The 23,863-nt window shown below is 43.0% G+C and overlaps 1 protein-coding gene across 1 annotated transcript in view; it reads right to left on the reverse strand.

The window, feature by feature from the left end:
* Nucleotides 1-9,011: 9,011 nt before the first annotated feature.
* The window catches only part of LOC115457017 (nucleoprotein TPR), a 146,252-nt gene continuing 131,400 nt past the window's right edge, over nt 9,012-23,863 (reverse strand). Inside the window, exons 28-29 of the mRNA XM_030186445.1 lie at nt 19,077-19,137; nt 9,012-13,078 (exon numbers count right to left, since the gene is read on the reverse strand). Coding sequence (XP_030042305.1) covers nt 12,477-13,078; nt 19,077-19,137 — 663 coding nt within the window. The 3' untranslated portion in view covers nt 9,012-12,476. The remainder of the gene's footprint in view (nt 13,079-19,076; nt 19,138-23,863) is intronic.

A 23,863-nucleotide genomic window follows, 5' to 3' on the forward strand; every position in this document is an offset into this window, starting at 1 on the left:
TTTCTTTTAAAGCTAGATAGGAAATGTGTGCAGTAGGCACCTGTATTGTGGGGATCAGTTAGATTTTAGGGTTATTGCTTTGTTATAGATTAGAGTAGTAGGTGTCTACGTTCCTGGTTCCTGTACCCTGGTCAGGGTTCAACTCTGCAGCAAGCTTATGGTACCCAACGATTGACAGAATAAGAAGATACAAAACCAGCTGAGGGGATGTAAATAAAAGTATCCTTTTGAACTTTTATGGAATAAAGAGAAAAATAGCATACTTACCTTGAAGTCTCCGGAGGAAAAACCCAAAACCTGAAAAAGAAGAAAAGAAACAAAGAATCAATTCTATATAAGGGACTCATATTAGAATATACTCTTTTGCATGCATGTTTATAGTTTCGTTTAGGAAATTGAACTGCTACTTATCTGATGTGCTGTCTCTCTGAAGTTGAGCCTTATAGAGAATAGAGGAACCTATAGGAAATAAAGAAATATAAGGTTAAGGTTATTGAGGGGTGAAATCTATTGTGTTCATTTAAGTTCATATTAAAATAAAGTAAACTTTTACTAATCTATTGTTATTTCAAAGTTTTTTTTTGTGCCCTTCTTCTGCCCTGGGTGGAACACTCGGTTCAGACTATATCCTATTTGAACCCAGGAGTGGGGGAGGGGTTACACGAATAAATCTTCTTAGCAAACAATAAATAAATAAAACAATACTACTCTAATTTCCATTCACAAACCACATCCAAAGAAACTAGTCAACATTTTTTCCACACTCACTTAGAACATTGCTTCAGCATCTTCTGCTAATGATCACACTGTGGTGCTCATTTTCAAAGCAGATAGACATCTTAAAATGTCCAAAAAAAGAACATCTACTAAAAACATTCAAATCCCAATTTTGGAAAGTCAGAATCTGGATGTTTCACACTACAGTTAGTCAAAATAGCAATGAAGCATGTTGTGGGTGTGTTCTGGGCAGGACTAAGGAGGACCAAAAACTACAGTTACAGTTATAGTTACGGAACTTATAGTCTACTATTACCAAATATAATTCATAAGTACATAAGTATTGCCATACTGGGACAGACTGAAGGTCCTTCAAATCCAGCATCCTGTTTCCAACAGTGGCCAAATCAGGTCACAAATTACTGGCAAGATCCCAAAACAGTGCAATACATTTTATGCTGCTTATTCTAGAAATAAGCAGTGGATTCTCCCCAAGTCCATTTTAATGGACTTTTCCTTTAGGAAGCCATCCAAACCTTTTTAAACCCTGCTAAGCTAACTGCTTTTACTACATTCTCTGGCAACAAATTCCAGAGTTTAATTACATGTTGAGTGAAGAAATATTTTCTCTGATTCATTTTATATTTACTACTTTATAGCTTCATTGCTTGCCCCCTAGTCTTGCTGGAAAAAGTAAACAAGCGATTCACGTCTACCCATTCCACTCCACTCATTATTTTACAGACCTATCATATCTCCCCTCAGCCATCTTTTCTCCAAGCTGAAGAGCCCTAGCTGCTTTAACCTTTCCTCATAGGGAAGTCATCCTACCCCCTTTATCATTTTTGTCGCCCTTTTCTGTACCTTTTCTATTTCCACTATATCTTTTTTGAGATGTGGTGACCAGATTTGAACAAAATATTCGAGGTGCGGTCGCACCATGGAGAGATACAAAGGCATTATAACGTCCTCATTTTTATTTCCATTTCTTGCCTAATAATACCTAACATTCTATTTGCTTTCTTAGCCGCCGCAGCACACTGAGCAGAGGGTTACAATAAGAAAACTAGACCAAACATCTAGAGCATACATTGAATAAATAACAAAATTATAACTAATTCACTGTATTTAAAACATATTTCCTAAAAAGATAGGTTTTAAGCATCTTCTTAAAACTAGTGAAACTAGACAAGGCTTTAATCCCATTTGGAAGGTGTGACCAAAAAAGCTGTAAAGGCTGTCTGAAACAATTTCCTATAACAAACTCCTTCAGGGCTGAGAAATGTTAAAAAATTAGAATATCATATAAAATGCATTCTCCTATATTCCGGCCTGCATATTAATGTCACCATATAGCCCGGTATAACTCCACACAATATTTTGAAGAACAAACTACCTAATTTAAACATAATCTGACCCTCAACTGAAAGTCAATGGGTCATTACATAGAATGGAGTAATATGTGAAGAAACTTGTAGTGAGAAGTCCAAACGAATGACAGTAATTTGTATAGTTTGCAACTGTTTTAAAAGATTCTTAGCCACCCCCAAATAAACTATCCTGCTTATTTTCGAACGAGGCCAGCCATCTTCCGACACAAATCGGGAGATGGTCGACCTTCTCCTAATGCCGGCCAAATCGATATAATCGAAAGCCGATTTTGGCTGGCTTCAACTGCTTTCCGTCGCAGGGCCGGCCAAAGTTCAAGGGGGCATGTCGGCAGTGTACTGAAGGCGGGACGGGGGCGTGGTTAACAGATGGCTAGCCTCGGACGATAATGGAAAAAAGAGGGCCTTCCCTGATGAGCATTTGGCCGACTTTACTTGGTCCATTTTTGTTCATGACCAAGCCTCGAAAAGGTGCCTGAACTGACCAGATGACCACCGGAGGGAATCGGGGATCACCTCCCCTTACTCCCCCAGTGGTCACAACCCCCTTCCACCCAAAAAAAAATGTAAACACATTTTTTTGCCAGCCTCTATGTCAGCCTCAAATGTCATACCCAGCTCCATCATAGCACTATGCAGGTCCCTGGAGCAGTTTTTAGTGGGTGCAGTGCACTTCAGGCAGGCGGACCCAGGCCCACCCCCCTACCTGTTACACTTGTGGTGGTAAACATTGAGCCCTCCAAAACCCCAAAAACCCACTGTACCCACATGTAGGTGCCCCTCTTCACCCGTTAGGGCTATGGTAGTGGTGTACAGTTGTGGGGAGTGGGATTTGGGGGGCTCAGCACCCAAGGTAAGGGAGCTATGCACATGGGAGCAATTTCTGAAGTCCACTGCCCCCTAGGGTGCCTAGTTGGTGTCCTGGCATGTGAGGGGGACCAGTGCACTACAAATGCTGGCTCCTCCCACAACCAAATGGCTTGGATTTGGTCAGGTTTGAGATGGCTGCCTTTAGTTTCCATTATCGGCGAAAACCAATGGCGGCCATCTCTATTGCCAGTGATCTCTAAGGCTAGCCCAAATGTTGAGATTTGGCCGGCCCCGACCATATTATCAAAATGAAAGATGGCCAGCCATCTTGTTTTGATAATATGGTCGGGTACGCCGCTTTACGGGGCCGTCCTTACAGATGGCCGCCCTTAGAGATGGCCGGCCCCATTCGATTATGCCCCTCAATATCACAATAATCTAATTTACTCAAAATTAAAGACTGAAGTACCAGGGATTTTTGAATGGGAAGAGATCTCCATGTCTAAAAAGAAGGATATTTTTATCTAGACCTGTTTCAATCATGTCCAAGTTCCAAAAGGTTGGTCTAATCGAGCAGCTGACCATTGCAGGGGTTAAGGCATGACCCTTCCATAATCCCCCAGTGGTTGCTGTCCCCCTCCCTCTCTCCTGAAAATGAAACTGGAAAGGAAAACCGGGCTCTATGTCAGCTGCAGATATTATGGGCATTCTGAACAAACAGTAAGCAGGTCAAATAAATAGTAGCCTAGTGGCTAGTTTGATGGACTGTGAAACAAGGGACCCAGGTTCAATTGCTGCCTAGCATTGCTGTACAGTATGGGATAAAAATTTTGTAATAAATAATTATGTTAAAAAAAAATAATTCTGAGCCTTCCAGAAACAGATAAATATCTACTATACCTAAACATATAAGACACTTGCAAGCCTGAAGACTATTGAAGTGGTGTACATTCAGGTACAGTAGATATTTTTCAGGTCCTGGAGGGAATGACATTTACAAAAAAAAAAAAAAAAGAGAGAGAGAGTTGTGGAGGGGCATAATTGAACAAAAACGTCTATCTCCATGGGCGTTTATCTCCGAGAACGGGTCCGTGAAGGGGTGGACCGAACCGTATTTTCGAAAAAAATAGACGTCCATGTTTTATTCGACAATTTGTGAGCTGGGAGTTTTTGTTTTTCAGTGATAATGGAAAATGAAAGCGCCCAGGTCAAAAACGAATAAATCCAAGGCATTTGTTCGTGGGAGGGGCCAGGAGTCGTAGTGCACTGGTCCCCCTCACATGCCAGGACACCAACCGGGCACCCTAGGGGGCACTTTTACAAAAACAAAAAAAAGGTAAAAGAGCTCCCAGCTGCATAGCACCCTTCCCTTGGGTGATGAGCCCCCCAAATGCCCCTCATAACCCACCGCCCACAAGTATACACCATTACTATAGCCCTAAGGGGTGAAGGGGGCACCTACATGTGGGTACAGTGGGTTTGGGGGGCGGTTTGGAGGGCTCCCATTTACCAGCACAAGTGTAACATGTGGGGGGGGGATGGGCCTGGGTCCACCTGCCTGAAGTCCACTGCACCCCCTAATAACTGCTCCAGTGACCTGCATACTGCTGCCAGGGAGGTGGGTATGACATTTGAGGGTGAAAATAAAAAGTTGTGAAACGGCATATTTTGTGGTGGGAGGGGGTTTGTGACCACTGGGGGAGTCAGGGGAGGTCATCCCCAATTCCCTCCAGTGGTCATCTGGTCATTTAGGGCACTTTTTGGGGCCTTATTCGTGGAAAAACAGGGTCCAGGAAAAGTGCCCTAAATTCTCGCTAAAAACGCATATTTTTCTTCCATTATCAGCGAAAGACGCCCATCTCTGATCGCCCGATAACCACGCCCCAGTTCCGCCTTCACCACGCCTTCGACACGCCCCCATCAACTTTGCCCGCATCTGCGACGGAGTGCAGTTGAAAACGTCCAAATTCGGCTTTCGATTATACCGCTTTATTCGTTTTTGTGAGATAAACGTCTATCTCCCGATTTGGGTCGCAATATAGACGTTTTTCTTTTTCAATTATAAGCTGGATAGTGAGGTTTGAACCTGTGCCCCTTAGTTTATAGTTCACTGCACTAACCACTAGGCTACTCCTGCACTCTGTAAAGATGCCCCTGTGGTTGGGTGTAGAAGTTTGGGCATCATATATAGAATCCAGGAATAAATGATCCTGTGTTACAGTTGCGTTAACCAGTTAGCATGTTCTGATCATAATGCACTAGCTGATTAATACAAACATGCCCATTCCCCACCCATGCCACCACTGTTCCCTCTAAGCTGAGCAGGAGTTCTCCACCTACAGTCCTGTCAGCAGGGGGTGCTGTTTCACTATCACATTTTCAACAATGAGAGACATGCTCTGCAGTACTCAGTTGTACTTGTCTATCCCTAGCAATTGAAAACAAAATATTAAAGCACCACCACTCACTGGCAGTAATGCAGTGGAGGACTCTTGCTCATTTAAGAGGGAACAGTGCATACCACATCACTTCCCAAAAATATCATTAGAATATTTGCATATGGTTTAGCGTGCGATAACACAGAAAATACTGCACAACGCTGTAACGCTTTTGTGTGGTAGCCTGTTCTCACACATTAATCGTGCGTGAAGTGCTTAACATCCTTTAGTAAAAGGGTCTCAGCTTGGATTAACATACTTATAATTTTTCAACTCTAGTTCTAGCTGTTTCAGTTTTGATAGCATTATCACAGAGATGGGCAACCACGGCCCTCGAGGGCCACAATCCAGTCAGGTTTTCAAGATTTCCACAATAAATATACATGAGGTTGATTTGCATGTACTGTTTCCATTGTATGCAAATAGATCTCATGTATATTCACTGTGGAAATCTTGAAAGCCCGACTGGGATATAGCCCATGATTGCCCACCCCGGCATTATCAGAACACACTTTAATATTAATCCTAGAGATTTAGTATCAAAGGCAGACACTGACTTGTAAAATTCTATGCTAGTATTGCTTAGAGTAGGGGTGTCAAACCTCATCCCTCACCAGATCAGGTTTTCAGGATTTCTCCAATGAATATTAATCATAATAAATTATCATTTGACACTAATTAAACCTTTATTTCAACCTTCAAAACTACTTAAATAATTAGTATAATATACAAAACTAGTAAAAAAGGCCCGTTTCTGACACAAATGAAACGGGCGCTAGCAAGGTTTTCCTCGGAGTGTGTATGTTTGGGAGAGTGTATGTGAGAGTGACTGTGAGAGTCAGAGTGAAAGTGTGAGTGTGTGAGAGAGAGAGTGTGTTTGTGAGAGAGTGTGTGTGTGAGAATGAGAGTGTGTGCAAGTGTGTATGTGAGACACAGTGTGATAGAGAGTGTGTGTGTGTGTGCCCATCCATGCTCCTCTGTCCCCTGCCCCCTCCATTCATCCCTATCCAGCATTTTCCCTCTCTGCCTGAGGCCTGCCCTGCAATCCATATCCATCCATGCCCATCTGTCCCCTCCATTCATCCCTATCCAGCAATTCCCCTCTCCCTGAGTCCTGCCCTTCCAATCCATGCCCATCCATGCTCATCTGTCACCTGGCCCCTCCATTTTTCCCTATCCAGCATTTCCCCTCTCTGCCTGAGGCCTGCTCTGCAATCCATATCCATCCATGCCCATCTGTCCCCTCCATTCATCCCTATCCAGCAATTCCCCTCTCCCTGAGTCCTGCCCTTCCAATCCATGCCCATCCATGCTCCTCTGTCACCTGGCCCCTCCATTTTTCCCTATCCAGCATTTCCCCTCTCTGCCTGAGGCCTGCTCTGCAATCCATATCCATCCATGCCCATCTGTCCCCTCCATTCATCCCTATCCAGCAATTCCCCTCTCCCTGAGTCCTGCCCTTCCAATCCATGCCCATCCATGCTCCTCTGTCACCTGGCCCCTCCATTTTTCCCTATCCAGCATTTCCCCTCTCTGCCTGAGGCCTGCTCTGCAATCCATTTCCATCCATGCCCATCTGTCCCCTCTATTCATCCCTATCCAGCAATTTCCCTCTCTCCCTGAGTCCTGCCCTCCCAATCCATGCCCATCCATGCTCCTCTGTCCCCTCCATTCATCCCTTTCCAGCAATTGCCCTCTCTTCCTGAGCCCTGCCCTTCCAATCCATGCCCATCCATGCTCATCTGTCACCTGGCCCCTCCATTTTTCCCTATCCAGCATTTCCCCTCTCTGCCTGAGGCCTGCTCTGCAATCCATATCCATCCATGCCCATCTGTCCCCTCCATTCATCCCTATCCAGCAATTCCCCTCTCCCTGAGTCCTGCCCTTCCAATCCATGCCCATCCATGCTCCTCTGTCACCTGGCCCCTCCATTTTTCCCTATCCAGCATTTCCCCTCTCTGCCTGAGGCCTGCTCTGCAATCCATATCCATCCATGCCCATCTGTCCCCTCCATTCATCCCTATCCAGCAATTCCCCTCTCCCTGAGTCCTGCCCTTCCAATCCATGCCCATCCATGCTCCTCTGTCACCTGGCCCCTCCATTTTTCCCTATCCAGCATTTCCCCTCTCTGCCTGAGGCCTGCTCTGCAATCCATTTCCATCCATGCCCATCTGTCCCCTCCATTCATCCCTATCCAGCAATTCCCCTCTCCCTGAGTCCTGCCCTTCCAATCCATGCCCATCCATGCTCCTCTGTCACCTGGCCCCTCCATTTTTCCCTATCCAGCAATTCCCCTCTCCCTGAGTCCTGCCCTCCCAATCCATGCCCATCCATGCTCCTCTGTCCCCTGCCCCCTCCATTCATCCCTTTCCAGCAATTGCCCTCTCTTCCTGAGCCCTGCCATCCCAATCCATGCCCATCCATGCTCCTCTGTCCCCTGCCGCCTCCATTCATCCTTTTGCAGCAAGTCCCCTGTCTCCCTTTCATGACCCCCCTTGCATCCATGCTCCTCTCTCTCCCATGTCCCCGCCTGGGCCGCCCTCTTCTCCCCCCCCCCCCCCCCCCCCCTTCGCATCCATGCTGTCGTTTCTCCCCTGCCCTGCCGCTCCCATTGTTGTTCTTTAGTGGCCACCCTCTTCTCTCCCCCCAACATGGTTGTTTTTTTTTTTTTTTCTTGTTTTCAAATTTACCTCCGTGCCGGTTCCGGCAGCGAAGCGTCAGGGAAGGAGGCGGCGCTCCCGACGTCTAGCCTTCCCTTCGCTGTGTTCCGCCTTCTTTTGACGTCATCCTTGACGTCAGAAGAAGGCGGAACACAGCGAAGGGAAGGCTAGACGTCGGGAGCGCCGCCTCCTTCCCTGACGCTTCGCTGCCGAGCGTTGCGATTGGTTGAGTGTCATTGCTCCGCCCTCGACGTCATCACGTTTGACGCGTGGGCGGGGCAGACACAATGCGATCTCACCCCCTTCACTTTAGAATGTTGGCTAACAGAGGCTTCATTAGAACGTTGGAGGTGCGTTTTATATAGAGAGATTATTAAAACAATCTGACTGCAGAAGTGACTCCACCTACAATCTAATGCACTCATAAATTGTCCATACCGTTGACTCACAAATCACATGTCCTGGATGATCCAAAGTCACAGTTCAACAAAGCACATCAATGAAGAAAATCCAAGGTAGTAATGAAAGCTTCCAATCTGAACAGTTGGCTGTGTATATGCTAATATGATGGGGAGCTCAATTTGAGCATTGAGCACTGGTGTTTCTGTAATTCGGTGATGACCTTTTTATCAAGCACTCATATTGGTCTGAGTGTTAATTTTCTTCAAGCAAGTTGGTCTGGTTTAACTATAAGTACATAAGTAATGCCACACTGGGAAAAGACCAAGGGTCCATCGAGCCCAGTATCCTGTCCATGACAGCGGCCAATCCAGGCCAAGGGCACCTGGCAAGCTTCCCAAACGTACAAACTTTCTATACATGTTATTCCTGAAATTGTGGATTTTTCCCAAGTCCATTTAGTAGTGGTTTATGGACTTGTTTGTTAGGAAACCGCCTAACCCCTTTTTAAACTCTGCTAAGCTAACCACCTTCACCACGTTCTCCGGCAATGAATTCCAGAGTTTAATTATGCGTTGGGTGAAGAAACATTTTCTCCGATTTGTTTTAAATTTACTACACTGTAGTTTCATCACACTGTTAATTGGCAACTGTCAACACCCATTGTCTGGGGGATTTTGAAAGTAGAACAAACATTTCAAGCAAGTTGGAAGCTTTCGTCACCACCTTGGATTTTCTTCATTGACGTGCTTTGTTGAACTGTGACTTTGGATCAACCAGAGCTCTTGTGCCGGTTTATGATGAGTGTGGTGCAGCTCAGTTGCTTTCCACAGCGAGACATGAAGTTGGCACTTTATTATTGCTTGAATTTGAGGACCCTTTGGTTTCTCTGCCTGACTACAATGTAAATGTTGGATTCACAGTATCCATGATTAGAATGGACTCCTGATGTAAGATTTTATGCTGAAACATAGCTGTGTCAAGTCTTGTGACACCTGATATTGACTAGATTTTAATGTGTGTTTTAACTACCCTTTATAATTACATTCATGTGACTGTGACTTCTTGGACTCCTTCCTGTTTTGGACCCCATTTTCTCTTCACTGTACCAACTTGTAAGGGACTTGACATCCTTTTTGCCACCTTTTCATTCATCTTGCACCATTCTGTTGACTGCCTGCTGATTTAAAGTCACAGTGCCTCATAAAATGTTGTTGTTTGAGACTTTTTATTGGAACACGATTTCTCTCTTTTGCTGCTTAATGTATACATAGAGCAGTGCTACAGACCTAAGAGCTAAAGTGTATACACTGACTACCTGCTAAGTTAAAGTTATATTGTCTTAGAAACATTTTTCCTGTAATTCCATAGTTTTAATGAGATCAACCATGGCATCCTTTTTAATCAGATCGGATCAGATACCATTAAGATTTGCACAAGATTTTTAGTGACATCATCTGGAGTTTTGCTCTGATCAGAGATCATTTTTAAATATGCCCTTTTATTAGCAACACCACTGAGGGCTCCTTTTACTCTTATATGAAGTGGTACATTTTTAAAAGGTAAACATATATTCACCTTTTCTACATACTTCTATATTTTTAGGGGTCAATATTCGGCTGTTGGAGGCAGCCCGCATAAGTACCGCGGTCAACACTGATCTTGGATATTCAATGCCAGGCCATTTTCGGTGACCGATATTGAATATCTGGGATTTTTTTTTTTTGCCTGTGCTAACTTAACTGGCTAAGTGAATGTTCAGTACTGGCCGGTTAAGTCAATAGCAGGCAAAGAAAGACTGCTATTTATTTGGTCCAATTTGCCCACTAAACAGCCGGTCAGTGTTAAATATTGCCAGTTATCTCACGATATAGCCTTTTAACTTTTTGGTGCTAATGGCAAATATTCAGCAGAGATAACTGGCTATCTCCTCCTGCATATTAATGGTTAGCCAGCCAAACACTATTTAACTGTCCAGGAACGGCTCCTGGCCAGTTAAATAGTGCTGAATATCGGGAGGGGGGAGGGAGGTAGTGTTTAGCTGAATGTTGATTTTGTTTACATTTTTTTCAAAGTGATTAGTAAAAGTATGACCATTTCAATACTGGATATTCAATGCAATGAACAAAAACAAGAGTTTTCAGTAACCAATCCTGGGGAAGGTTATCCTGTGTGTAATACCCCATGATCTGGGTATGACTAGGAAATGCAGTGCTAGACCCTTCTGGAGGCCCGGGCGGGGGGGGGGGGGGGGGGGGGGGGGGAGGTCCCTGCCAGTGTGCTGAAGAGTTGGGATGTCCCTGGGTGGGAGGAAGCTCAGCCCAAGAGAGTGGTACTGAAATAAGTTGCAGAGAGAAAGTGTTTCCCTGTGGACAGTGAGTTTGGGTTTAATAAAAGATGTTATAAGGAGGTACGCGAGGCCTCTGGTTGCCTGTACTCTCTCCTGGACCCTTGGGAGCATTGGGGGATCCTGGAGTGAGGGAAGTAAATGCAGGCTGGCTGCAGGAGTAATTGCTGCCTCTATAAGCGGCAACTGGAGGAGGAGTCTGAGCTACAGGTGACAAGGGGTGTTCAGCCTGGAAACAGGACAGGGATGGGGGGAAACATGTCCAAGGTCAGAGTGTAAGAAGGAATGCCTAAAGTATCTGTACCTACTTGAGTTCAGGTTGATACCAGTATGAGTGGAAACAGCCTTGAATTTATTCCTGTCATGAAAGGATGGGTAAAGGACAGGAGTCTATGTAAATATGTATAAAGTGGGACTGGTTGGAGAGTGAAGCAGAGTGGATAAATTCATCCTGCCTGTAGGTGATTGGGACTATAACTATCTAAAGGTTTGACATGTTCATATGCCAGTTACAGAAGTTTCAGTAAAACTGATTTGCATTTCATAAAACGACTTGAGTTCAGCGTGATCTTTGGAAAGAGAGTGAGAGTGGGTGTTCCAGGACTGAGAGAAGTGACACCCTGGCATTCCCATTATATTATCAACCTCTAAAGCACTCCTTCCCAACCAGTGACGTCTAAGGAAGATTGATGAATGAAATTTTAGCATTTATTCCGGTAGCCTTCACGCAGCCCACAACAGCGTATTGGTAATGAATAGCCATAGAAGCGGGGAGAGGAAGATTTGGTACGCTCACCCGAGGCTAGATTACAAGGAACTGCCGCATTGCGGTTTTTTGGACACTGTTGGACATTGCGGGACAATGACTTGCGCTTTAAGCGCCTGGTGAACTAAGGAGGCGCCTTGCACTGAGAGTAAAGTGATCTGTCAGTGCTTCAATCGAGTGGCCTCAGTTGATAAGATCAAGAATTTTGTATAGGTGATGATGTCATATTAGCAATGTTCTATGATTGTAAGACTGCACAATGAATGATTGTGAATGCAGTGTGGGTGGATGAAGGAGTGCTGTAATAAATTGGTGGTATTGTAGAAAATTATACACAAATAAAAAGTATAAATATTTTAAGAATAAGTTGGAAATGGTTATATGTTGGGAAGGAGTGCTTTAGAGGTTGATAATTGAATATAATTGTACTCCGGGTATAGGACATTTTCCCCTGTGACATTGTAATTCCCATTATACTCCCAACACCCCGGTTCTGTATTCTGGACCATTGACCCTCTCCCAGCTCGTAGATTATTGACTGTGACTGTATAAGTGGTGAGCTGAATGGAGAGTGAATAGAGCATCAAGAGAAAGAAATTGTGTGTACGTTTTCTCTGTGACCCGGGTCTGAAGAAGGAACTGAGCTGAGTTAGTTGTGAGACCCGGGCTACATAAAACTGGTGCCCAACGTAGGGCATTGGTGAATAAAGTTAAGTACTGGAAAGAGAGTTTTGGTTTCCCCCATGGATGTTGTTTATGGGTCCGGGTGGGACCTGAGCTAGCGGGAACCGCGAGGCCTGGGCTACATGTGCTATACATCTTCTTCACAATTCCCAGATGGAATCTTTGGTAACACATATGTTACTGAAGGAGGCAATGATCAAGAAACTGCAATATCAAACCTATGACTAGACAATACATCTGAATTCTTAGGTTGCATTAGTCCATCAGTCAGTTTCGTGGAGATTCTGGCTTTTCTCCAAATTTAAAAGCAGACTCCTGTTTTTGTGGCTGGAAAGGTCTTGGTGAGAGAAGCACTGAGCATTTGGGAGTGAGTGAAGTCTGCGTTTCCCAAGATCCATCACTTCCTGATTGGCTCCTAGGACTTAGCGGAGATGTGTCAGAAGATGTCTTTTTCCATGACTTAGCTGGTAAGGTAGGGAGGTTCAATCTTAACAAAGGTGACAGAGCTCTCATGTGTGGAGGAGTTGTAGATCTAGAGCTTCCTGGAGTTGGCACTTCAGATACAGTCTCTGATTCCTCAGGTGAGTTTTTGAAGAGGTGGGCTCCTTCTGGAAGCAGAGAATGTTGAGAGACCTTGGTCTCTGAAACTGGCACTTGTTTTTCTAGGTATAGACTCTCCCTAGTAGGAAGGGATGAGTCTTTGCATCCACTGGTAGAAGACTCAGATTCATAACTCTGGCAGGTCTGGACAGATTCTGTATCAGAGCTGCTGCAAAGTCTAGGAATCGATGGGTCAGCTACAGTCCTTCTTCGTCCCTGCTGAGAGAGGCTCTGAATATTTTGGATCTGTTGCTGGAACCTGAGTTTTGCTGTCAAACAAAAAGAAATATTTTAAGGACTGTTACAGTATTTAAACGTATCAATACAATTAAACAATTCAATAATATCAGATGCTATCCAGTCTTTTGCATTGTCACATATATGATTATTTCACAGTTGGTGAGAGGTTAAGTGTGTGTGCTCGATGCAAAGAGCTCCTATCTCTCAGAGAATGAGTCCGTCCTCTTTAGGCTAGAGTAGCAGACTTGGAGGAGCTGAGAGAGACAGAGAAGTATATAGAGGAGCCCTACATGGACATTGTAGAGAAGTCCCACATCCAGTCTGGCAGTCCCTGTGCTGCCTTGGAAGAGGGTGGTCACCTGATGAAGTAGGAAGTAATTCTGTAGCTAGGACCTGCCCACCAGGGGATGCAATATCCTCTCATACCGAGGATGTGTCTCCAGGGGCTTCTGATAAGGTCAATTCCCTTAGATCAAGCTTTCTCTCTTCTACTCCCGCCAATTCCTCCTCTCCAACTTCTCTTTCCTCATCTTTTTCTGGATCCTCTTTAAGTAGTTCTATGACATTATTCAACCTTCCATCTACTGCTGATATTATAGAGTCATTTGATTCTATTTCTAAAACTACTTCACTATTAGACCCCCTCCCTGCACATTACGTTAAAAAATTAATTGATACTCATTTTTCCTTTACACTCTGTGGTGGATAGAAGCCTTGACTATGGTCTCATTCCTACTATCTGAAAAACTGCTTGCATCTTTCCTAACAGAAAGATCAGAAGCTCAATCCTACCATGGAATCAAACTACTGATCAATCTCTCAGTTATCATTCATCTCTAAAATCATGGAACATCTGGTTGTAGGATAGGCTGGAGAGAGCTTTGACGGAAACTCTGGTAATTTGGAAAGTGAGGACAGTGCCGGGCAAACTTTTATGGTCTGTGTCCCACAAATAAGAAGACAGGTTCAGATAGGCTGCAGTGGGCTTTGTCGGCAACTTCAGAAGTTGGAACATAAGGACAGAGCCAGGCGGACATCTACGGTCTATGTCCTAGAAACACCGAAAAGAGACCACGATCAGGTATATAATATCACATTCATTGTTGATTTTAATCTTGAATTAATAATGAATATTACTGCTGAGCAGACTGGATGGACCATTCAGGCCTTTATCTGCCGTCACTTACTATGTAACTATCTTGACTTATAATAACTCTCCAGCTATTTAGATAAAACCAATGCACTACATCCATACCAAACAGGATTCAGAAAAGTGCATAGTACTGAAACCGCCTTACTGGGACTTACCACTACTATACTCCATTATCTTGACCAGGACAAAATAGTCATTCTCTTGATTTATCATCAGCTTTCGATCTGGTTGATCACTCCATCTTACTCCACCGACTCACTGATCTGGGTATCTCTGGTACAGTTTATAACTGTTTTTCAGATTATCAATCAGATAGATCCTATCATGTCCTTTGGTGTAACTCTTCTTCTAATCATTACAAACTTCAATGTGGTGTTCCACAAGGTTCTCTTTTAGCTCCTACTCAACATTTATATATACCTCTGACTCTGATTCAGATGCTTGGTCTCACTCCTTATGATTACATTGATGATATTCAGATCATTGCCTCTCTTGAGAACGCCCATCAACATAATATCCTTGACCTCAATACAAAACTTCGTACCATAACTAACTACATCTATACTGCAAAACTGAAGTTAAAACCTGAAAAAGCTTGTGTCTTATCTTTCTCCCATACCGTTTGTCTTAGCTCTGACCTCCATATCTCTATTGCAGGATCTCCAGTTCATTTTGAACCTATTCTAGAAATTCTTGGAGTCATCTTTGATTCTAATCTTACCTATCATTCTTATATCTCCAATATAGTTCAATATTCATTCTTTAAACTTAAAATTATTTTTTCTGTACATCATTTATTCACGCAAGAAGCACTTCAAATATTTATCCACTCCTTGGCATTACTAACCTAGATTATTGCAATAACTTTCTTCATGGAGCTAAACTCTCACCCCTGATATTCAGCGCTATTTAACTGGCCAGGAATGGCTCCTGGCCGGTTAAAAAGCGTTTAGCTGGCTAACCGCTAATATTCAGTGGAAGATGACCGGTTATCTCCACTGAATATTTGCGGATAGCACATATCGATTAACTGACTATATTGCATGATATGGAGGGGCATAATCGAACGAAAACGTCTATCTCCATGGGCGTTTATCTCCGAGAACGGGTCCGTGAAGGGGCGGACCGAACCGTATTTTCGCAAAAAATAGACGTCCATGTTTTATTCGACAATTTGTGAGCTGGGCGTTTTTGTTTTTCAGCGATAATGGAAAATGAAAGCGCCCAGCTCAAAAACGAATAAATCCAAGGCATTTGTTCGTGGGAGGGGCCAGGATTCGTAGTGCACTGGTCCCCTCACATGCCAGGACACCAACCGGGCACCCTAGGGGGCACTTTTACAAAAACAAAAAAAAAGGTAAAAGAGCTCCCAGGTGCATAGCACCCTACCCTTGTGTGTTGAGCCCCCCAAATCCCCCTCAAAACCCACTGCCCACGAGTCTACACCATTATTATAGCCCTAAGGGGTGAAGGGGGGCACCTACATGTGGGTACAGTGGGTTTGGGGGGGTTGGACGACTAATAAGCATTAAGCAGCACAATTGTAACAGGTAGGGGGGGATGGGCCTGGGTCCACCTGCCTGAAGTCCACTGCACCCCCTAACAACTGCTCCAGGGACCTGCATACTGCTGCCAGGGAGGTGGGTATGACATTTGATGGTGAAAATAAAAAGTTGTGAAACATCATTTTTTTGTTGTGGGAGGGGGTTAGTGACCACTGGGGGAGTCAGGGGAGGTCATCCCCGATTCCCTCCGATGGTCATCTGGTCATTTAGAGCACTTTTTTGGGACCTGTTCGTGTGAAAAAAGGGTCCAACAAAAGTGTCCTAAATTTTCGCTAAAAACACCTTTATTTTTTCAATTATCACCCTAACGCGTACATCTCTCCTCGGCCGATAACCACGCCCCAGTTCCACCTTCGCCACACCTCTGACATGCCCCATCAACTTTGTCTGCATCCGCGATGGAGTGCAGTTGAAAACGTCCAAAATCGGCTTTCGATTATACCGATTTATTCGTTTTTGTGAGATAAACGTCTATCTCCCGATTTGGGTCGAAATCTAGGCGTTTTTCTCTTTCGATTATAAGGTGGATAGTCAGTTAGCGCCGATATTCAGCACTAGTTTAAACAGTTAAATAGGACTGAATAAATAGCAGTTCTTTCTTTAACCGATTAGTGCTGAATATCAGCTTAACCAGTTAGGTTCTGGCAGCCAAAACTGAAAACAGATATTCAGTGCCAATTACCGGAAATGGCCTGGCATTGAATATCCATGAATAATCAATTGCACTTTAAGGAACTGGGACCAAACATTGCTGTACAGAGCGCTTCACCATAAATGCACCCAGCCGAGTTGAGCTAAGTATAACATCTATATTAAATTATATTCCATCATAAGTAAGGTAGGAATGGAGGGCTGATGGTGCATTGATGTGGAAAGTGGTGGTGATTTAGCTGCCTGTCAGCTTTATTCACGAGCCCAGTTCTGAGCACTATTCACATTATTTTAAATATAAAATTTTTCACTTGGGTTCATGGCCCTATACCATGCATTATTGATTATTTAGTGGAGTGGTTTCAATGATACAGGTTTCTGTATACCTTTGGAGTAATAAGCAATAAATTCGAAGAAACCATAATATAATATATCCCCAGGTTAATTTGTTTTAATTGAATATCCATGGTCAGCACCGACCACGGGACTTATGCGGGTGCCTCTCTATGGCTAAATATCGGGCTCTCAGAACTCAAATGCCTCCAATTGATGCAGAATATGGCAATAAGGCTATCAACTGGCTCAAAGAAATTTGAGCATATTACTCCTCTGTTCTATGAGGAACACTGGCTGCCTATTACTCATCACATTACTTTTAAAATTATTTTGATGGTCCATAAAATCCAGGTATTCCTCTCTATTTATCTTGATATTTGACTCATACACTCCCTCCAGAACATTAAGGTCTTCGTCACTGTACTAAGGTTTCAGCACTGTAGGTCCAACATTATAGAATAGCCTTCCCCGTCCACCTTTGGTTAGAACCATTTCACTCAACCTTTTGTTCTGCTCTCAGAACTTTCCTTTTTCAAGACACTTTTTGATCCATCTTTGCCATGGGGATTACTGAGCACTGTCTGGGAAATTACCTGCATTGTTCCTTTATTTCTACTATTTTTAACTACTGTACTATCGATAATGGAGTTCCTATCCTTTTTCCTTCTCCCTTTGCTTTTAAGGAAATCCCTTTTTATCCGTTATTTTTAATGAATGTAAACTTCCCTGAAAGTTATGTCTCTAGGGTGGTATATCAAAGTTGTAATAAACCTGAAACCTAAGACACGAGATCGAAACTGTAGAAAAGCCTTCCTCGAAATTTGAGTACCTTTTGCATGATCTGGAAATAAATAAATCTTCTGACCACAAAATGGTAATACTTTCTTAGGCTAATAAGTCTTAAGCACATTCAACTCATTAGATTCGCTAAGAAATAAAACAAGAAGTGTAGCTCTATTAAAAATATTATCTGAGGAGGATTCCAGGAAAGCTAAGGTATCAAGAGTGTCAACATTTTTACCCTCCTCCATCAGATTTCTTAGAACACTTTTAGTAGGCAATACAATTCAGAAATAGTAATGCTGTCCACATTGGTAAAATTCAGAATTTCAGACGTATAGTTCTTAAATAGTTCTATGGGAGATTAAAGATGTATTTTAGGAATACTGAAGAAACCAAAGGTTCCTAGCCCTCAACAGATTTTCCATTTTCTCAGTTTGGCGATGTAGCAACAGACTGTCTTTGATACTGGCAACCCCAGAAGTTTGCTGGACCATTTACTAGGATTCCAGCTTAGAAACAGCCACTTCCATCTGTCGAATCCTAGCTTTGTACTGCCCCAGTTTATCTACAGTAACTTTAAAAGAAGGGCAACATTTTCCATAAATCCTGAAATTAAGGAGCCAGTCCAGGAAACAATCTTCCAAAAATCTATTAAAAGTATTGATGCAGGGAGCACCCCTTGCTCTCCTGAGGGAGCAACTGAAACAAGTACAGATATAACTTGTGGAAGAGATTTCCTATCGCTTCCCTCCCCCCCCCCCCCAACAACTTTGATGCAGAAACTAGGTCGATAGAAGATTATTGGGGTACCAGGGTTCAAAATAGGTTCCCTTCCCTCAAATGGGGAGTGTTCTGAGCCCATCGGAGGAGGTGGCAGGGTTCGAACTACAGGGCTCAAAGAACTCCTGAGAGTTGAGGAAATTCTGAAGTGGAGTTAAATGTTCCCGAACCAAGCTTGGTCCACTCACTGCACCTGAAGACTTCTTTAAGTTTGTAATATTAATTTTCTTCATCTTTGATATAAAAATCAGTACCAAGCATAGCAAATAATCCTTACTAGCACCTAAGCACCCAGTGGCACCAAAGAGGCATTAAAGGGTGGATGATCTGCCCCTTTGGCTATGCCCCTTTGTGCCACAGTATAGGGTGTTTCAAATACAGAGAGGCTGGCTCTTCTTTATGATGTTGGGGGTGGGGGATTATGCCTGATGGACCCATAATACATCACGTGGCTCATCACCTAGCCCCAACTGGGCTGCCTCCATTGTCAGCAGCTCTCCAGATTTAGACAACAGTCCTCCAAAGGATCCATCACTCACTGAAAGGGAACCTTCTTTACCAATTCTCCCTGTATAATGTCTATTAATTGGTCACTGTATCCTACAGTGACGTATCTGTTTATCTAGTAACACTTTGATAAAATTCTGATATTTTTATTATGAATATGAGATATTTTTCTTTAAGAATGAATGGTTATTTTTTTCAAGAAGTTGACTGATTGATATCTCAATACTGTCACTTAAAATCTTTTAACATTACCTTTCATAAGGCTCTCATTTTTCTCTCTCAACATCTTGATTTCAGAAGCCATTGAAGAAATCTGAAAATAAATCAATAACCTCTGTTTAAAAAGGCAAAGGATTGCTCCAGTAACCCCCCCCCCCCCCCCCCCCATAACACACTATATTTCTGGAAAAGGACTTCTATGTAACTGCTGCTCACCTATAACAAAAGTATATGCCATTATTCCTGAAACAGCTAAAACCCATTACTATGAACATCTTCATGACTACAGCCTCTCCCCAGACAGATTCTGAAGAATATATAAGAGATTTCCAGTCAAGAGAAGTAGTTACTAAGCTGCAGTAAAATGCTGTATTTTGCCACAGTGATACCATGGGAGTTGTTAAAGCAGGTTAGTCACTCCCACAGCAAATATAAATTCACCTTGTGGCAGCCAGGAATATGTCTATTTCTGGCTGCAGTAACTCAGACAGTGGGCTCAAGATCAGGCCCCCAATCTCTTTAAGGAAAAAAATCCAGGCACCTTCCCACCCTTTGACCCTCCCCTCAATATCTGAGCAATACATCCCCTCTCATCTGCTAGTTCCTTCCCTGGTGTCTAGTAGGCATGCACCCTTATTAAACAGCTTGACCCTAGTGGTAATACTGCAAGAATATCACTAGGGTTTGCCAATGTCATTTGGACCTAGGTACTTGAGGATCACTCCTGTCTACCCACTAGACACCAGGGAAAGCCCCATTAGGAGTAGGAAGGGGATTGGGGTGGCAGGGATTATCTGGTTGAGATGTTAGTGGGCTTTTGTACACAGCCTCTTTGAGACCCCACTGGTGGCATCAGGATGTGTAATGGCAGCCCCATACTCCCAGGGAAAAGAGATAATACCAGCCCAAAGGGAAGGGAAAGGGAAATGGGGCAATGGAGGGTTAGGTGACTTGCCCAGAGTCACAAGGAGCTGCAGTGGGAATCAAACTCAGTTCCCCAGGATCAAAGTCCACTGCAGTAACCACTAGGCTACTCCTCCACTCAAAGCAGGAATAATGCAGCTGGTGAGGTTAAACACAAGCTATGTTATTCAATTTCCATAATAATAAGGTACTTTGCATTCATTTGCATGCGTTCTTTCTTATTATTTTGCTTGAATTGCTTTGCATTGTTAAAAATGTACAATAAGATCAAATAACGCATGCCTTTGCTATTACATTACTTTATACCAAGCTTATAACCTGCAGGTGGCAAGATACTTCGCTGTAGCTCATACTAAGACAACAAAAACCGATGGAACCATACATTCAAATAAACAACAAAGATCAATTTACAAATAATTATATAAGAACAGAAGTATCAGTATACAATAAATTCAATTAACACCAGATAAAACATATTTATAAAATTAAAAAATCTTAAGTAACCTTCTAAAGACAGAATAGTCTCTAGTTTTCCTAATCTCAAGTGGTAAAAAGTTCCATACAGAAACAGCCTGATAGGTGAAGGAAGATAAGAATTTTACAGACTTAATCCTCTTTGCCACAGACCTGCCAGCCAGCCACAAGCCATGGCAGCGTGGCTGGCTTCAGGATCTCATAGAAATGTGGCACACACACACATCGGTTGCAGGTAAAAAGTCAAAAGTGCTTTATTTATGTACACCAAAAAGGCTGTAATTAGCTCTGTTACTTCACAGGCTTAGTCCTTTTAAGTAGAGTCTCTATCTCTTCCCCCTCCCCCTCTCTCTCCCATTATACAGTCCCAGTCAATACCAGCTAGGCCCAAATGCTGTCTCAGGTCCCTTCTGGGCACACCCCAAACTTTTACATTTTAGGAATACACCGCAAGGTTCTCTCTTCTGTCCATGTATCATTAACTCCTGGAGGCTGACTTGACTGTGTGCAGTTTCCCACCCAAGGAAAGCACTTAGCTCCGGCTACTTCTCTTGCCTGGCACGCCTCTCAGGTACTGTAGCCTTCTCTCTCTCTTTCTTTATCGATGCTGGAAGGTACTCTCTCAGGGCTGCTCCCTAGAGGTTTCTTGACTCGGGCCTCTCTCACTAGTCCCTTGGAGACCTCTTGCCTTGGGGTCTCTCTGATCTGGTCTACCTCAAGGTATTTAACCATCTCCCTGCCTGAGCCTACCCATCTGACTCAGCAGGTGTAACTCTATCTACCCTGAGGTGGCTCACTCTCCGTCTCAGTGAGGAGTGATCGTATGAGAACCCGGTCATGTACCACCTACTCCCTCACAGTGCATTATTGGGCCAAAATTAACCCTCTCCGAGGAAAAAAAATTCTAGTTCGATGTTTAACGGAGTTGTGCATCATTAGTCATCATTCCAGTACGTATGTTGCGTAGCCTTCTCTCTCTCACAATATAGTCCCTGTCAGACCAGGTTTGGGAATCACTGGCCTATGCAATCTGCACCTGTTATTTGTTTGTATGTCAAGGGGGGGAGGGGGAGAGGTAAAATAATGTATGCTTGTTTATTTATTTGAAATAATCTATATGCCACCAATCGCTATAGGTTGTACAGTAAGTAGTTTTTTAAATTCCATGTATGTGCTCTGTGTTCCTCCCCTGACCTAAATGCATCCCCCAGAAATGCTTTAGTTCATAAAGCTCTGAATGACAATGATCCTTTAATTGTGGCCAGTTCTTTGAAAATCCACATGCCAACTAAATCTTTGAGATCTAGCAGTAAATCATTTTTGGAAGTTCCTTCTTTTTGGCAGGTCAGATTGGATGAGTATCATTCTTCTATTTTTTATATTGAAGGACCTGTTCTCTGAAATGCCCTACCTGAAGTTCTGTGCAAAACTTGCTCTATTGTACAGTTTAGAAAGTGCTTAAAAGCTCAGAAGTTCGCCCAAGCTTTTGCTAACAATTAAGGACTGATGTTAGTTTTATTTTTATTTTTTTTCTGCAGTGTTGTATTCTATGTCCTGTCTAATGTGTTTGAAGAATAGTGTCTCATTTGTAAAGATGTTATTGTGTAGCATAGTAAGGTCTATACATTTTAAAAATAAATAAAGTGCACACATTACAGAAACCCATGCAGATTTTTAGTTGAAAGTAAATGCAGGCGATTATTTACCCAGATAAATGCTTTTCAAATTTGCCCTCGGCCATATATCTATGAAAATGATATTGTACACATATAGAGAGATTCTCCTGTGGAGATTTGTATTGCATGTCTATGAAAAGGTCATGAAACTTATGCAGCCTTTTAACACATGGTAAACCCCAAATTAACACTACATCAAGAAGGGGCATTAACACTTGAATTAATCCATGGCACCTGCTCCTGATTAACGTAGATGCACTTAGGGCCTCTCTTACAAAGCCACGCTACCGATTCTTGGTGCGGCAAATGAGAGGAAGCCCATTCAATTCCTTTGGGCGTCCTCTCATTTGCCGCGCAGGAATCGCTATCATGGCTTTGTAAAAGAAGCCCTTAACGCCCCCCTATTTAGGAGGCAGTAAATGGAGATGCATTATTTATTTATTTATTTGTTACATTTGTATCCTACATTTTCCCACCTATTTGTAGGCTCAATGTGGCTTACATAGTACCGGAGAGGTGTTTGCAGACTCCGGTGTAAACAAATACAAAGTGATATTGTGGTAAGATAAAGTTCATGTGGCACAGCCACATTAGGGAATCGTACAACAGAAGAGTTGTGTTATGTCCATTACGTACTTTAGTTTTGTTGTGTTGCAGAGATCAGGCATTTATGTTGGATTGGTAGGGTATGCCTTTTTAAACAGGTTAGTTTTTAGTTTATAAATGCATTAGCCAGTTAAGGCGAATTATTTATTTATTACATTTGTACCCCACATTTTCCCACCTATTTTCAGGCTCAATGTGGCTTACATAGTACCAGAAAGGCATTTGCCAGTTCGGCTGATAACAAATACAGGTTATGTTGTGGATGAGGTAGATGTGAGTCAGGCGTCATGGGGTCGAAGGAAATGCAGATAATAAATTGTCCAGTACGATATGGCACCAATAAAATCGGTGCTGATAAAAGTGCTTTTCTATAAACTGTGCTAAAAGTTAGGCGCAGTTTATAGAATAGCGCTTACACCCAGGAATCGGGGCTAACTTTAGGTGCGGCCATCTGGTGCAAATGTATGTGCCTAAATTAGGCATGGATTCCCCCCTCATTCTATAACAATCCATGTAATGCGCCCATGACCCTTCCCATTTCCACACCTCCTTTTTGAATTTGCGCATAGAGGGGTCCTTTTACTAAGCCACGTAAGCGTCTACATGCGCCCAACGCTCGCCAAAATGGAGTTACCACATGACTCTTGCAGTAATTTCATTTTTGGCGTGTGTCCGATATGCACAGCCAAAAAATAATTTTTTATTTTCTGCTGCGCATATTGACGCGCACCGAGTGGCATTTGGCACGCGTAGGTCATTACCACCCAGTTACCGTGTGAGACACACGGCAATTTTTATTTTGCCACACGTCCATTTTCGTCAAAAATTTTAAAAAGACATTTTTTTGTAGGTGCGCTGAAAAATAATTCTGCTCACGCCCAAAACACTACACTACTGCAGGCCATTTTTCAGCACACCTTGGTAAAAGGACACCTAAATTTACTGCCTATAGTTCAACTAAATCTAATTAGTGCCAATAACTGGTTGTTAAGAAGTCAATTATCGGTGCGAATTAGCTTGTGATTCAATTCAATTGCACGCACAAATTGGGTGCGTGCCCAAATTTGCAAATGCAGTTTTTAGCAACTTTTCTAGAATTAAGGGTTTAGTCCGCAGTAAGTATAATAAACTAACCTGTTT

Source organism: Microcaecilia unicolor, chromosome 1 (assembly GCF_901765095.1).
Source record: "Microcaecilia unicolor chromosome 1, aMicUni1.1, whole genome shotgun sequence".
NCBI lineage: Eukaryota > Metazoa > Chordata > Amphibia > Gymnophiona > Siphonopidae > Microcaecilia > Microcaecilia unicolor.